General features: G+C 50.1%; 1 protein-coding gene across 2 annotated transcripts in view; it reads right to left on the bottom strand.

The window, feature by feature from the left end:
• Positions 1-16,210, bottom strand: part of SKA3 (spindle and kinetochore associated complex subunit 3) — a 58,678-nt gene extending 42,468 nt beyond the window's left edge. For both annotated transcript variants that reach the window (XM_075334636.1, XM_075334637.1), the window contains exons 1-4: positions 16,133-16,210; positions 11,800-11,904; positions 717-781; positions 15-174 (exon numbers count right to left, since the gene is read on the bottom strand). In XM_075334636.1, the coding sequence (XP_075190751.1) occupies positions 15-174; positions 717-781; positions 11,800-11,902 (328 nt within the window). In that variant the 5' untranslated portion in view covers positions 11,903-11,904; positions 16,133-16,210. The remainder of the gene's footprint in view (positions 1-14; positions 175-716; positions 782-11,799; positions 11,905-16,132) is intronic.
• Between the last annotated feature and the right edge of the window lie 229 nt (positions 16,211-16,439).

Here is a 16,439-nt window from a genome sequence, read left to right as displayed (position 1 = left end):
GTAGATAATATTACCTTCAGCTTCAGGCAGGTTATAGCCGTACTTCTGAAACGTGTCTTTGATTAGTTGGATATCGGAGGCATTTCTCTGCTGCAGAACTTTACAGATCTTTATGAAGCTATTCAGTTCTTGTCCTTTCGTTTCGTTTTTATCAATGGTGGCCTGAATATCACTCTGTAAAAAGAGGGACAGTGTGATTTATCAGAAGCAAGAAAAAAAAATAAAAATCCATACATTGCAAGTGGAAGAAAAGAGATTCCGGCAGCTAAATAGGAAAGGGTTCTTTACAGTTAGAGCAGTCAGACTGTGGAATGCCGCCCACAAGAGGTAGTAATGGCTGACAATATAACAGCTTTTAAAAAAAGGGCTGGATGATTTCCTCAGCACACAACATTGTCGGTAAAAAATGATTTAGTGACAAAATGTAGAATTGGTGGAGGAAGGGTGAACTAGATGGACCTCTCTTTTTCAACCTATGTAACTATGCAATGTATCAGTCCCCCATTACTGCCCTCTGTAATATGGTGTGCAATGCTATTAGGATTATTTCGGAGCTCTGCTGCCAGCACCGACCTCAGACACTGGGGTCCGGAGACCTATGTTTTGAGGTGAATGATGGGAGTGTCTGGGCTTTCTTGACACTTTTCATTCACTTTTATTGCATTTCCAAAAACAACAGCTGAACAAATGTGTATAATTCTATTCATGTACGTCACCTTCATGCTCATGATATCCGAGCGCAGGTCGTGCAGCACTCGCATTGGAGATTCGTCTTCATAGTCTGCAAAGAGAAGAGAAACAATGCAAAGCTATGTGCAAATGTTGCATCTTTGAGGTGACCACAAATATGTACGGTTTTGCCCCCCCCCCCCCCCTCTCTCCCCCTCCAAAAAAATGCACCTGTGGCAAAACTGCTACATCTGAAGCTCACAGCGAGTGCCATAGAACATGACTTCCCGTTGTGAGCTCCAAGCAACAACTGAAGTGAGCAGTGCAATCAGCAGTGATGTCACTCAGGTGATTTGCGGTCACAGGTGGAGGACTTCAGCTGTGGTTAACCTGAGTGACGTCACCACTGACAGCGCAGCTCAATTCAGTCGCTGCGTGGAGCTCACAGCGGACAGGCAGTCATGTTCTATAGTGTTCGCTAGGAGCTTCAGATGTAGCAGTGGTGGAAGCGTCATGAGACCTCGTGTGGACTACGTTGGACCTGCAGGGGTGTTTGGGTGGGGGTGGGGGGTTTATAAAGTGGTGAAAGAGGTTGCTTTTTTGTCTTATTTCAAATAAAGGATTTTTTCGGTGTTTTTGTTTATTTACCTTCACTTACAGATTAGTAATGGGGGGGGCCTGCCATCACTAATCTAGGACTTATTGACTGCTGCGGGCTGCCATTAACTCCCTCATTACCCCAATTGCCACCACACCAAGGCAAATCGGGAAGAGCCAGGTAAAGTATAAAATAAATAATACATAGATTTGCTCTTTAAAAGATATTAAAATTTTGCAGTTTCTTAATATTTTACACTTTAATTAAAAAAAAAAAAACAAAAAAACAAAACATGTAACAGTTCTTACTATAATGTAATAGATGAAGATCTAAAAATAATATTAAAATGGAGACTAAGGGCCGCTTTACACGCTGCAACATCGCTAGCATTTGCTGGCGATGTCGAGTGCGATAGTACCCGCCCCCGTCGTACCGCTGATATGTGGTGATCGCTGCCGTAGTGAACATTATCGCTACGGCAGCATCACACGCACATACCTGTTCAGCGACATCGCTGTGACCGCTGAACAATCCCTCCCTCAAGGGGGAGGTGCGTTCGGCGTCACCGCGAGGTCACCGCAACATTACCAAGCGGCCGGCCAATAGAAGCAGAGTGGCGGAGATGAGCGGGACAAACATCTCGCTCACTTCCTTCCTTCCTCATTGCCGGTGGACGCAGGTAAGGTGAGGTTCCTTGTTCCTGCAGTGTCCCACATAGCGATGTGTGCTGCCGCCGGAACGACGAACAACATCGTACCTGCAGCTGCAACGATAATTGGGTATGGACCCCCATGCCATCGATTTTGAACGTTTTTGCAACGATTCAAAATCGCTCATAGGTGTCACACGCAACGACATCGTTAATGCGGCCGGATGTGAGTCACCAATTCCATGACCCCCAACGACATCGCTTTAGCGATGTCGTAGCGTGTAAAGCGGTCCTTAGGCTGTGTGCACACGATCAACGTTTGCTGCGTTTTAAATGTAGCGTGTTTACTCTGCGTCCAAAACGCTGAGTTGTACAGTACAAGCACAGAGGATGCATTTCTAGAAATCCCATGCTCACTGTGCTTGGTTTTTTTTTTTTTTTACACAGCAAACACTGACCCGCGGAGCGTCTTTCCAGACCACAGCATGTCAAGTGTTTGCTGCGGATTTGCATTCTCCTCCGTAGGGAGAACACATCGAGGAGACCGCAGCGCACTGCACCCTAATCGTGGGTACGAGTAGCTGTGGTCTTTTGTGTTCTCCTGCGGAGGAGACTCGCGGACCCGCAGGTCAGGACTCGCCATGTCCAGGACGCAGCGAGTCCTAATTGTGGGCACATACCCTTAGTGAAAGATAAAATAAGTGGGAGGAGGGGGTACATTTGTTTTGTCTCAAAGGGGTTTTCCAGGCATAAGATATTGATGACTTCATCTCAGGGTAGGTGGTGAACATCAGATGCATCAACCATGACATTGCAAAAAACCGTGCCAACATGCAGCCTCCCTGGATAGCAAGGTGGCTTTCATGTTTGACACAGGTCGTGCTCTTTTGTAGCCATAATTTGATGGCTAATGGTACATCCGCGCGCTGCAGTTTTGTGTTCACCACAAAAAGGCACCCTGTGGCACAAAAACAGGTGTTTTACATGAGTTTTTGACAACACATTTATTTTATTATTATTATTTCTACATAATAGATGAAAAATGGTGATGGATGGACTCGGACTGTTTAGTCGAACCCGTGCGGTAACAAAGGTACCCGAGTGTCGGGCCTGGGCCCAGATTGATCCAAATTCAGCACTTGTGTAAGAAAGAGAAAAAAAAAAAAGGAAAAAAAATAAAGCGAGCGCTGTACTTACAGTGCAGAGTCATTCTGCTTCCAGGGCCACTCATTAGCCTCATACATATTCACTGCTTTCCCTGTTCACTAGCCTCTGTGATTGGTTGCAGTCAGACGCGCTCTCACGCTGAGTGACAGCCTGTCTGATGCTTCCAAATCACAGGCGCTTGTCTACACGTAACTATTGTACAGTCTAAATAAATAAAAACAAAAAAAAAAAAGGCATAGAGTCCCCCTTATTACACCCAGCACAGATATAGCAAAAAAGAAAAAACAAAAAGCCAGCACCAAATGTGCACTGCGGCACTAAACATTCCAAACTGTACTTATTTTAAAAATTTTGAGATTTTTGGCAAAAAATTGCAATTTCTTGAGCTGCTTCGCCACGTCACGGCAAATCTCATTTGAAGCAGTCCTACACTAAAATATTTTTATAAAATGTGCCATACGGCCTCACATATGAATAGTAGAACTGCTCTTAGCAGCACTCACCTGGTCTATTTCAATCCCGTACCCATGACTGAGTCATGGCTGTGGGCGGGACAGGTCCAAGCAAATGCTGCATGAAGTAAATAGCCTGTGGACAAAGCCTGATGACTTAATGTGAACAGTCACCAACCGCCAAAATCCAGACAGATGGAATACATCCCAAATTGGGGTGCATAGCAAGGTGGAGGTCAACCTTGCTATGCACCCCAATTTGGGATGTATTCCATCTGTCTGGATTTTGGCGGTTGGTGACTGTTCACATTAAGTCATCAGGCTTTGTCCACAGGCTATTTACTTCATGCAGCATTTGCTTGGACCTGTCCCGCCCACAGCCATGACTCAGTCATGGGTACGGGATTGAAATAGACCAGGTGAGTGCTGCTAAGAGCAGTTCTACTATTCATATGTGAGGCCGTATGGCACATTTTATAAAAATATTTTAGTGTAGGACTGCTTCAAATGAGATTTGCCGTGACGTGGCGAAGCAGCTCAAGAAATTGCAATTTTTTGCCAAAAATCTCAAAAAATTTTTTATAATAAGTACAGTTTGGAATGTTTAGTGCTGTAGTACACATTTGGTGCTGGCTTTTTTGTTTTTTCCAGCACAGATATAGCATACGGCTACAGGGTGCAGCCCCCAGATGTGCGCTTATCTTGGCGGTGTACCAAAATAAGAGGGACCATATATATTTTTTGTTGTTTTGTTTTTTTTTTTTTTTAAATCCGGTTAGACCCGCCAACCCCTGGTATCTGCGAGTCCTCCCATCACTAGTGAAAACTGCAGGGAAAAACCACAAAAATAATTGACATGATGCAGTTTAGGCTAAGTTCACACTTCAGTTGTTTTGCATCAGTCACAATCCGTAGCCTTGGGGAATTACGGTATCCTGCAAAATATTTGCAGGAATCCAGTATTTCCCCATAGACTTCTATTAGTGACGGATTGCGACTGATGACCCTGCGTTGCATCCGCTGCGTCGCGGTCCGTCGTTTTTGACTGACCGCCGAGCGGGGAGCAGTGCAGAATGTAACGTTTTTCGGGCCGGCAAAATAAACGCGCCCCGCAGGAATCCGTTGCCATCCGTCAAGCTTGTAATGTATGTCTATGGTGCTGGATTCCGTCGTAATCAGTCTTACGACGGAATCCAGCGCAGGATTCCGTCATGCTCTACTGACCATGCCCAGCATGTTTGGCACACCCCCTGGGCTGTCCCAAACACAAACGGATCATGACTGATCTGTCAAAAAGCGGACGCATAACGGATGTAACGGACGCAACTGATCCGTTTTTTCACAGGATTCCTGTGAAAGGAATCCTGTAAAAAACACATCAGTTGCATCAGTTGACATCTTGAAAACGACTGATCGGTTGCTGACGGACCTGACGGATTTAAAACAACCGAAGTGTGAACTTATCCTTAGGGTACTTTCACACTTGCGGGTTTTTTTTGGCGCAATCCGCTGTCTTGGGAAACAGCGGAATTAGTTAACGGATTCCGTTGTTTCCCATAGACTTGCATTGATGACGGATTGTGCCAAAGAAGGGAATTTTGTTTACTTACCGTAAATTCCTTTTCTTCTAGCTCCAATTGGGAGACCCAGACAGTGGGTGTATAGCTACTGCCTCTGGAGGCCGCACAAAGAACTACACTTAAAAGTGTAAGGCCCCTCCCCTTCTGGCTATACACCCTCCCGTAGGAGTACGGATTCCTCAGTTTTAGTACCAAAGCAAGAAGGAGGAAAGCCAATAACAGTTTCAAAAACAAATTCAATCCGATAACAAGATCGGAGAACTTAAGAAAACAACATGAACAACATGTGCACCCGAAAAACGAAACCCTAAGAACAAATAGGGCGGGTGCTGGGTCTCCCAATTGGAGCTAGAAGAAAAGGAATTTACGGTAAGTAAACAAAATTCCCTTCTTTTTCGCTCCTAATTGGGAGACCCAGACAGTGGGACGTCCAAAAGCAGTCCCTGGGTGGGTAAAAAGATACCCCATGAACGGGCTGTCAGACAGCCTCTTCCTACAGGTGGGCCACCGCCGCCTGAAGGACCTGTCTACCTAGGCTGGCATCTGCCGAAGCGTAGGTATGCACTTGATAGTGTTTGGTAAACGTGTGCAGACTCGACCAGGTAGCCGCCTGGCACACCTGCTGAGCCGTAGCCTGATGCCGCAATGCCCAGGACGCACCCACGGCTCTGGTAGAATGGGCCTTCAGTCCAGATGGAATCGGAAGCCCAGCAGAACGGTATGTGTGAAGAATTGGTTCCTTGATCCACCGCGCCAGGGTGGATTTGGAAGCTTGCGATCCCTGATGCTGACCAGCGACTAGGACAAAGAGCGCATCAGAACGGCGTAGAGACGCCGTGCGAGAGATGTAAATCCTGAGTGCTCTCACCAGGTCCAACAGATGTAAACCCTTTTCAAATTGGTGAACTGGATGCGGACACAAAGATGGCAAAGTGATATCCTGATTGAGATGAAAGGAAGAAACCACCTTGGGAGAAAACTCTGGAATTGGACGCAGTACTACCTTGTCTTGGTGAAACACCAGGAAGGGAGATTTGCAAGATAACGCCGCCAGCTCTGACACTCTCCGAAGAGACGTGACCGCCACAAGAAAAACTACCTTTTGTGAAAGCCGAGAAAGGGAAACCTCTTTCAAAGGCTCGAAAGGCGGCTTCTGGAGAGCAATGAGAACCTTGTTCAGATCCCAGGGTTCCAATGGCCGTCTGTAAGGAGGAACGATATGACGAACTCCTTGGAGAAACGTGCGTACTTTAGAAAGCCGTGCCAAGCGCTTCTGAAAGAATACAGATAGCGCGGAGACTTGACCCTTAAGAGAGCTAAGCGACAAACCTTTTTCCAACCCAGACTGCAGGAAGGAAAGAAAAATTGGCAATGCAAATGGCCAGGGGGAAAACCCTTGAGCCAAGCACCACGCTAAGAATATCTTCCACGTCCTGTGATAGATCTTAGCTGAGGATGGTTTTCTAGCCTGTCTCATTGTGGCAACAACTTCATGAGATAAACCTGAGGCCGCTAGGATCCAGGACTCAATGGCCACACAGTCAGGTTCAGGGCCGCAGAATTCAGATGGAAAAACGGCCCTTGAGACAGCAAATCTGGACGGTCTGGTAGTGTCCACGGTTGGCCTACCGTGAGATGCCACAGATCCGGGTACCACGACCTTCTTGGCCAATCTGGAGCGACGAGTATGGCTCGATGGCAGTCGGACCTGATTTTCCGGAGAACTCTGGGTAACAATGCTAGAGGTGGAAACACATAGGGGAGTCGGAATTGCGACCAATCCTGAACCAAGGCGTCTGCCGCCAGTGCTCGGTGATCGTGAGACCGTGCCATGAAAACTGGGACCTTGTTGTTGTGCCGTGACGCCATCAGATCGACGTCCGGCGTCCCCCAGCGGCAACAGATCTGCTGAAACACGTCCGGGTGAAGGGACCATTCTCCTGCGTCCATGCCCTGGCGACTGAGAAAGTCTGCTTCCCAGTTTTCCACGCCTGGGATGTGAACTGCGGATATGGTGGACGCTCTGCTTTCCACCCACGTCAAAATCCGCTGGACTTCTTGAAAAGCTTGGCGACTGCGTGTTCCCCCTTGGTGGTTGATGTACGCCACCGCCGTGGAATTGTCCGACTGAATCCGAATCTGCTTGCCTTCCAGCCATTGTTGGAAGGCTCGCAGGGCAAGATAGATTGCTCTGATTTCCAGAACATTGATCTGCAGGGTGGACTCTTCCTGAGTCCACGTCCCCTGAGCCCTGTGGTGGAGAAACACCGCTCCCCACCCTGATAGGCTCGCATCCGTCGTGACCACTGCCCAGGACGGGGGAAGGAACGACTTTCCCTGTGACAATGAGGTGGGGAGAAGCCACCAACGCAGAGAGTCCTTGGCAGTCTGAGAGAGGGAGACAGTCCTGTCGAGGGACGTCGATTTCCCATCCCATAGGCGTAGAATGTCCCATTGTAGAGGGCGCAGATGAAACTGCGCGAACGGGACTGCCTCCATTGCTGCTACCATCTTTCCTAGGAAATGCATGAGGCGCCTCAGTGAGTGCGACTGGCTCTGAAGGAGAGATTGCACTCCAGTCCGTAGCGAGCACTGCTTGTCCAGTGGAAGCTTCACTATCGCTGAGAGAGTATGAAACTCCATGCCAAGATAAGTCAGAGATTGGGTCGGGGTTAGATGAGACTTTGGAAAGTTGATAATCCACCCGAAACTCTGGAGAGTGTCTAGTGCCACCTTCAGACTGTGCTGGCATGCCCCTTGAGAGGGTGCCTTTATAAGCAGGTCGTCTAGATACGGGATGACCGAGTGACCCTGCGAGTGCAGAACAGCTACTACTGCTGCCATGACTTTGGTGAAGACCCGGGGGGCTGTTGCCAGACCGAAAGGTAACGCTACGAACTGCAGGTGTTCGTCGTGTATGACGAAGCGTAGGAAACGCTGATGCTCTGGTGCAATCGGCACGTGGAGATACGCATCTTTGATATCTATTGATGCTAGAAAATCTCCTTGAGACATTGAGGCTATGACGGAGCGTAGGGATTCCATCCGGAACCTCCTGACTTTTACGTGTCTGTTGAGCAACTTTAGATCCAGGACGGGTCGATACGATCCGTCCTTTTTTGGGACCACAAACAGATTGGAGTAAAAACCGTGACCTTGTTCCTTAAGAGGGACGGAGGTCACCACTCCTTCCGCCTTTAGGGCGGCCACCGCCTGCAACAGAGCATCGGCTCGGTCTGGTGGTGGAGAAGTTCTGAAGAAACGAGTTGGCGGACGAGAACTGAACTCTATCCTGTACCCGTGAGACAGAATATCCCTCACCCAACGGTCTTTGACGCGTGACAGCCAAATGTCGCCAAAGTGGGAAAGCCTCCCACCGACCGCGGGTGTGGGAATCGGAGACTGCAAGTCAGGAGGACGCCGTCTTGGCAACGGTTCCTCCGGCTGTCCTTTTTGGGCGTGACTGAGACCTCCAAGAATCTGAGCGTCTCTGGTCTTTTTGAGTCTTTTTTGACGAGGCGAATTGGGACCTGCCCGGTCCTCGAAAGGACCGATAACCAGACTGACCCCTCCTCTGTTGGGGTTTGTTTTGTCTGTGTTGCGGTAAGGATGAGTCCTTACCCTTGGAGTGTTTGATGATTTCATCCAAACGCTCTCCAAACAATCGGTCACGAGAAAAAGGCAAATTGGTTAAGCACTTCTTGGAATGAGAATCTGCTTTCCAATGTCTCAACCACAGGGCCCTACGCAAAACAACGGAGTTGGCTGACGCCACTGCCGTGCGGCTTGTAGCGTCAAGAACAGCATTAATCGCGTACGACGCGAATGCCGCCATTTGCGAGGTCAATGGTGCTACCTGCGGGGCAAATGCACGTGTGACTGAGTCGACTTGCGCAAGCCCGGCTGAGATAGCTTGGAGTGCCCATACGGCCGCAAAAGATGGCGCTAACGACGCTCCAATCGCTTCATAGATGGATTTCAGCCAGAGCTCCATCTGCCGGTCAGTGGCATCTTTAAGTGCCGCTCCATCTTCAACTGCAACCAAGGATCTAGCTGCAAGCCTGGAAATTGGAGGATCCACTTTTGGACACTGGGTCCAACCCTTGACCACCTCAGGGGGAAAAGGATAGCGTGTATCTTTAAGCCGTTTAGGAAAACGCCTTTCAGGATAAGCGTGGGGTTTCTGGATTGCGTCTCTAAAGTCAGCGTGGTCCAGAAAAGTGCTTAATGTACGCTTAGGGTATCTGAAATGGATTCTCTCGTGCTGCGAAGCTGACTCCTCTACAAGAGGAGCTGGTGGGGAAATATTTAACATCTTATTGATGTTAAATATAAGATCATTAACTATGGCGTCACCATCTGGTGTATCTAGATTGAGAGCGGTCCCAGGATCAGAATCCTGATCAGTTACGTCCGCCTCATCACCCATAGATTCATCTCGCTGGGATCCTGACCATTGAGATGAATGTGAAGGCCCGTCATAGCGAGCCCGCTTAGGCTGCCCGGGGCCATCGTCCGAGTCAGAGTCTTCACCCTGAGGTGTATGTGCCCGTCCCGGAGCTTGGAGGTAATTCAGCTGAGGGGGACCAGGGGGCAATGATTGCACAGTGTCCGTGGCCTGAAGTACAGGCCTAGCTCGCAATGTGTCAAGAATTTGTGACATAGTGAGAGACATTCTGTCAGCAAAAGCTGCAAACTCAGTTCCTGTCACCTGGACAGCATTCACAGGTGGTACACCCTGGGTCACGTCCAGCAGAGGTCCCGACTGTGCAAGCGCCGCAGGGGCCGAGCACTGCACACAATGGGGGTCCGTGGAGCCTGCCGGTAGAAAAGTCCCACATGCGGTGCAGGAAGCATATAATGTCTGTGCCTTGGCACCCTTGCGTTTTACGGACGACATGCTGCTGGCTCTCTGCAATGTGAGAGAGTCTATAGCCAAAGGGCGACCAGCGCTATGCAATACAAAGTATTTGTAGAAACAAAATACTAAGAATACTACTGGCACAAGAGGGGGTGAGCCCTGAGGGCTGCTTACCGCCCGCTGAATAGCGGGTAAGAGGCGCAGAATTCCTTGTCTGGGTCTCCCCGGCTCCCCTCTGCAGCTCAGCGTGTCAGCAGGAATGGCTGCCGGCGTCTGTGGAGAGGGGCGGTCCGTGGGAGTTCCCAAACAAAAGTGCGGGAAACAGTGTCCCCTCTGTGCCTACTGTGAGGGCTGGAGTATGTAAAAACGACTCCAGCCCTCAGCGCTGATGCACTGACCAGCGTCCCGCCCCTCTCCTGACTGGCAGGTCTGGGGGCGGGAACGAACGGGAGCAGGCCGCAAAAGCCGGGGACTCGAGTTATCAGCGCGGCCGCCGTAAAAGCGCGGCCCGCGCTGAAGTCCCCGGCGCACCACAAGTGCCAGCCGCGCCGCAGTTCCAGCGGCCGGCGCGACCGTGTCCCAATAGTGTGCCTGCTTCAGCGAAGCTGAATGAGGCTATGGCACAAGCGCCGCAGCGCTGATGTCCCCCGGCGCACTACAACACCCAGCATGCTGCGGTGTGAGCGCCAAATGCACGGGGACACAGAGTACCTTGAGGAAGCAGGGCCATGTCCCTGATGTACTCCGCTCCATCCAGCATCTTCTCCAGGGGCTGTAGATGGAGCACGGTCTCAGTGCCTGGAGACCAGTAAATCCCACTTCACCCAGAGCCCTGTAAAAAGGGATGGGGAAGGAATCAGCATGTGGGCTCCTGCCGCCGTACCCGCAATGGGTACCTCAACCTTACAAACACCTCCGACATACAGTGGGGTGAGAAGGGAGCATGCTGGGAGCCCTGTATGGGCCCTCTTTTCTTCCATCCGACATAGTCAGCAGCTGCTGCTGACTAAAAACAATGGAGCTATGCGTGCGTGTGTGACCTCCTTCGCACAAAGCTAAAACTGAGGAATCCGTACTCCTACGGGAGGGTGTATAGCCAGAAGGGGAGGGGCCTTACACTTTTAAGTGTAGTTCTTTGTGCGGCCTCCAGAGGCAGTAGCTATACACCCACTGTCTGGGTCTCCCAATTAGGAGCGAAAAAGAAAGTACCTGCGTTGCTTCCGTTGACCGATGCTCCGTTGCTTCCGCCAAGCGGAAGCAACGCAGAACGTAACGTTAAATGCTTGTGTCAAAATGACGACAACCAACGGATTCCGTTGGTTCCGTTAAAATTTATAATGGTAGCGGATTCCGTTGCTAAGTGCTTAACAACGGAATCCGCTGCTGGATTCCGCTAATTTATTCTGAGAATGCCCAGAATGAAAAAAAAAATAAAAAAAAGAAATAAAACAGAGCCGACGGATTCCGTTAGACGGACGCCTAACGGACACCAAACGGATGCAATGGTCCGTTATTTCACAGGAATAAGCTAACGGATTCCTGTGAAATAACGGACCCGTTGCATCCGTTGACACCACAAAAATAACGGATGCATCAAAACGACGCAGCAACGGACCCAGCGGATTCAACCCAACTCAAGTGTGAAACTAGCCTTAGTGGTCACCACAAAACTGCAGCCATAAAAAAGCAACATGCACACAGCAAAACTGAACTCTGATAGACTTTGCTGGGGAAGGAGATGCATGAAGTTGGTGCCACAAACTGCCCCAAAAACGCAGGGTGTGCACGGGGCCTAAAGGCAAACTCAGGCTAACTGTACTCACCATTATCTTCATGACTGAACACTTGCTCTAGCTGCGCCGTCTCCTTCTCCAAAGTCAGCGCCAAGTGCCTTAATTTGCTGAAGAAGTTTACAGTCACTGACATGGCTGCAATAGAGAAATGGGTACAGAATGGGCTATTAGCTACACATGAACGGTCTGCAGTAAAAAGAAAAATAAAAGTTCATATTATATGCCAGGCCAGCCACTTATGAGCAGGTATATTCCTATACAGGACACATGTACATTACCTCTAGTGCTGCTGGACCACTTATAGGCAGGTATATTCCTATACAGGACACATGTACATTACCTCTAGTGCTGCTGGACCACTTATAGGCAGGTATATTCCTATACAGGACACATGCACATTACCTCCAGTGCTGCTGGACCACTTATGGACAGGCATATTCCTATACAGGACACATGCACATTACCTCTAGTGCTGCTGGACCACTTATAGGCAGGTATATTCCTATACAGGACACATGCACATTACCTCCAGCGCTGCTGGACCACTTATGGACAGGCATATTCTAGGACCTCTTTTAATTGCCCATTAGAGCAGCGATCTTGTAATATTAAGGGAATCAAACAGTTATTGACCGGTGTAAATTATGTGATTGATGTTCATTATAATATATATAGATAGATAGTGAGCCCCAATGGGGACAGTGTTGCCAATGTATGTAAAGCGCAGTGGAATTAATAGCGCTATGTAAATGAATAAAATTATTATTATTATTATTATATGTACCATACCTCCCAACCGTCCCGGATACAGCGGGACTATCACGCTTTGCAGAGTTTGTCCCGTTGCCCCGGGCGGGAGGTCCGTATCCCGTGGCTCCGCCCACCCACTCTCTCCCCGCCTCGCTGCTTTTCCCTCCTACCATCCTAGCACGTGACGTGAGCATAACAGAGCAGAGCGCGCTAGTCTCTGTGCTGCTGCTGCTAAGGTAATGAATGTCCCCAGCGCTGATTCCCTCCCCCCTCCTCCCTCCCCTCCGGTCCGGAGCCTGTGCTCCTCCAGCTGTTTCTCTGATCTATTGTGTGTGCAGTGTTTGCGTCTCAATGCTGCAGGCACACACCACGGTAGATCAGGACATTGGGGAGAAGACAGTGTGTACTTACCACTTGTTTCCTCTCCTGCAGGTGCACAGACAGCACTGGCCGGTAATATGCAAAGATAGAAGCATTGCCAATGCTTCTATCAGCTACCGACCACATGATCTCCTGCCTGGCAGAGCTGCTGCATCTTAGGCTAAGTTCACACCTCCGGTTTTGCAGAGCCGGCTAATCCGGCTCTAAAACCTATGCAACGGATGCGGCGACAAAACTGCATCCTTTGCATAAGTTTTTTACATGCGGCCCGTCCGGTTTTTGCCGCTTGCGGCAGGCTACTGAGCATGCGCAGTGGGAAAAACCGCATGTGGCGTCCATTTTGTTGGACAAAAAAAACATGCCAGGCACCGTTCCATCCGGCCGCCGCATCGGCTAAATCTGCCGCATGCGGCAAAAACCGGACTGAACACAAGCCCATGCGGCACAATACGGCACTAATGTAAGTCTATGCAGGAAAAACCGCAACCGGCGGCAAAAAAAAACGGTTGCGCTTTTCCTGCAGAGCGCCGTATTGTGCCGCACAGCAAAAACCGGATGTGTGAAAGCAGCCTTAGGCTAAGTTCACACATCAGTTTTTTCCAATCAGGAACAATCCGGTTTGTGCCTGATGCAACGGATCCGTTTCAGATTGTGAAAAAACGGATGCGACGGATCCGTTTTTTGGGTTTTGTTTTTTTTTTGTTATGCTGAGAGAGAGAGACAAGAGACCCCACCATTACTGCACAAATACCGGCACTACCTCACACGCATCATCACCGCACACGCCAGCACTACCCAGCACACATCATCACCGCACAGGCAGGCACTACCTCACACGCATCATCACCGCACACCCCTGCACTACCGCACGCATTATCACCGCACACGCCGGCGCTACCCTGCACGCATCTTCACGGCACACAACCCTGCATTACCTCAGTGACGTCACCACTGACAGCGCGACTCCCTTCAGTTGCTGCGTGGAGCTGATAGAGAGAGGCGGTGTTCTACTGCCGTTCCTGTCAGCTTCATGTAGTAGAGCTGAGAGCGTAGCGGGACCTCTGTGGATTACGTCGGACCTGGAGGGGTATTTGGGGATTTTAATAAAATGGTGAAAGAGGGTGTTTTTTTGTCTTTTATTCCAAATAAAGGATTTTTTTGGGTGTATGTGTTTATTTACTTTCACTTACAGGTTAATCATTGGGGGTGTCTCATAGATGCCTGAAATGATTAACCCCTTATTACCCCGATTGCCACCGCACCAGGGCAATTCGGGAAGAGCCAGGTAGAGTCCCTGGACTGTCTCATCTAATGGATGCGGCAATTCCGGGCGGCTGCTGGCTGATTTTTTTAGGCTGGGGGGCTCCCCATAACGTGGAGCTCCCCATCCTGAGAATACCAGCCTTCAGCCATGTGGCTTTATCTTGGCTGATATCAAAATTGGGGGGGGAACCGCACGCTGTTTTTCTTTTAATTATTTATTCATTTTACTGCACAATATAGACCCGCCCACCGGCGGCTGTGATTGGTTGCAGTGAGACAGCTGTCACTCAGCGTGGGGGCGTGTCTGACTGCAACTAATCATAGGCGCCGATGTGCGGGGAAAGCAGGGAATACGAGATTGAATAATGAGCGGCCGGCATTTTCAAATCAGAAGCCGCCGGAGCAGTGTGACAGCCGTGATCGGTGAGTGGGTGAGAGTGAGTGAATAAGTCAGTGAGTGAGAGTTTGAGAGTGAGTGATTGATTTTCTGACAAGCAATGAATTTATATCACTTCTGGGCATGCTCAGAAGTAAAAACCGGATACAGTACATGCTTCCGGCGTTTGAAGCATGACACCGAATCCGGCTCGCATAGACTTTCATTATGCACCATGCCGCACCCGGAGCTATGCATTTTTTTGCCGCTGGCAAAAAACGTTCCTCTCTGCGTCCTGTGCGGCCGCCGGAGTGACGATTTTTGCCGCATCAGGCAAAAACCGGATCAAACGCAAGTACACGCGGCACAATCCGGCGCTAATAAAAGTCTATGAGGAAAATCCACACCCGGCGGCAAAAAAACCCCAGATGCGTTTTTCCCGCAAAGCGCCGGATTGTGCCGCACAGCAAAAACCTGATGTGTGAACATACCCTTAGCTGCACACCCTGTTCAGCTCTCCTAGGTCCTAGCTGCCTGCACACCCTGTTCAGCTCTCCTCCTGGGTCCTAGCTGCCTGCACACCCTGTTCAGCTCTCCTCCTGGGTCCTAGCTGCCTGCACACCCTGTTCAGCCCTCCTCTTGGGTCCTAGCTGCCTGCACACCCTGTTCAGCCCTCCTCCTGGGTCCTAGCTGCCTGCACACCCTGTTCAGCCCTCCTCCTGGGTCCTAGCTGCCTGCACACCCTGTTCAGCCCTCCTCCTGGGTCCTAGCTGCCTGCACACCCTGTTCAGCCCTCCTCCTGGGTCCTAGCTGCCTGCACACCCTGTTCAGCCCTCCTCCTGGGTCCTAGCTGCCTGCACACCCTGTTCAGCCCTCCTCCTGGGTCCTAGCTGCCTGCACACCCTGTTCAGCCCTCCTCCTGGGTCCTAGCTGCCTGCACACCCTGTTCAGCCCTCCTCCTGGGTCCTAGCTGCCTGCACACCCTGTTCAGCCCTCCTCCTGGGTCCTAGCTGCCTGCACACCCTGTTCAGCCCTCCTCCTGGGTCCTAGCTGCCTGCACACCCTGTTCAGCCCTCCTCCTGGGTCCTAGCTGCCTGCACACCCTGTTCAGCCCTCCTCCTGGGTCCTAGCTGCCTGCACACCCTGTTCAGCCCTCCTCCTGGGTCCTAGCTGCCTGCACACCCTGTTCAGCCCTCCTCCTGGGTCTAAAAATTGCCGCCGCAAACTTTGTCCCGCTTTCCCTTCTTTAAAAGTTGGGAGGTATGTATGTACTGCTGGAAAAAGCGGAGCCTCCATACATAGTAGATGGAGCGACGCCACCTCCTCTATGTGGGGTCCCGCACTAGAGACCCCATTGATCCAAAACTTATCAAATATTAATGATGACAATATTCCTTTAAATAATTAGCACGGCATGCTGGGAGTTGTAGTTTAAGCTCAGGCTGCCGCAAACCTTCGGAGCATTAGTTCCCAGCATGCAGCTCTGCCCGGGCACGCTGGTACTTGTAGTGACGCTTGGCAGTTCCACTGTATCCCCGGTGTACACACAGCCCGTGCACTGCCCTGCCGCTGACCGGTCACATTCCCCCGCACCTGAGCCGCACGGTTCCCGGGACCCGCCGCTCTCTGCTCACACCGACCTCCGCAGCCGCCAACAACTTGAATTTTTTTTTTCCTTCTAAACATTCACTGTGAAAACTTTATTGACACAATTGTCCATACACAGCTCTGCAGGGATTGTCTTTTAGCTCTGGCTGCCATCTAGTGGCGATCTGCGGTATGACACTCTAGAGAGGCTGCTGGATGAGGCGGAGTCACTGAACACAGCACAATGTAGTCATATAAAGTATTTGTGGAACCTGCTTATTTTTTTACTTTTACTATATAAAAATTAGTAAAT

Source organism: Anomaloglossus baeobatrachus, chromosome 2 (genome assembly GCF_048569485.1).
Source record: "Anomaloglossus baeobatrachus isolate aAnoBae1 chromosome 2, aAnoBae1.hap1, whole genome shotgun sequence".
Taxonomy (NCBI): Eukaryota; Metazoa; Chordata; class Amphibia; order Anura; family Aromobatidae; genus Anomaloglossus; species Anomaloglossus baeobatrachus.
This window is presented reverse-complemented; position numbering and strand designations above follow the sequence as displayed.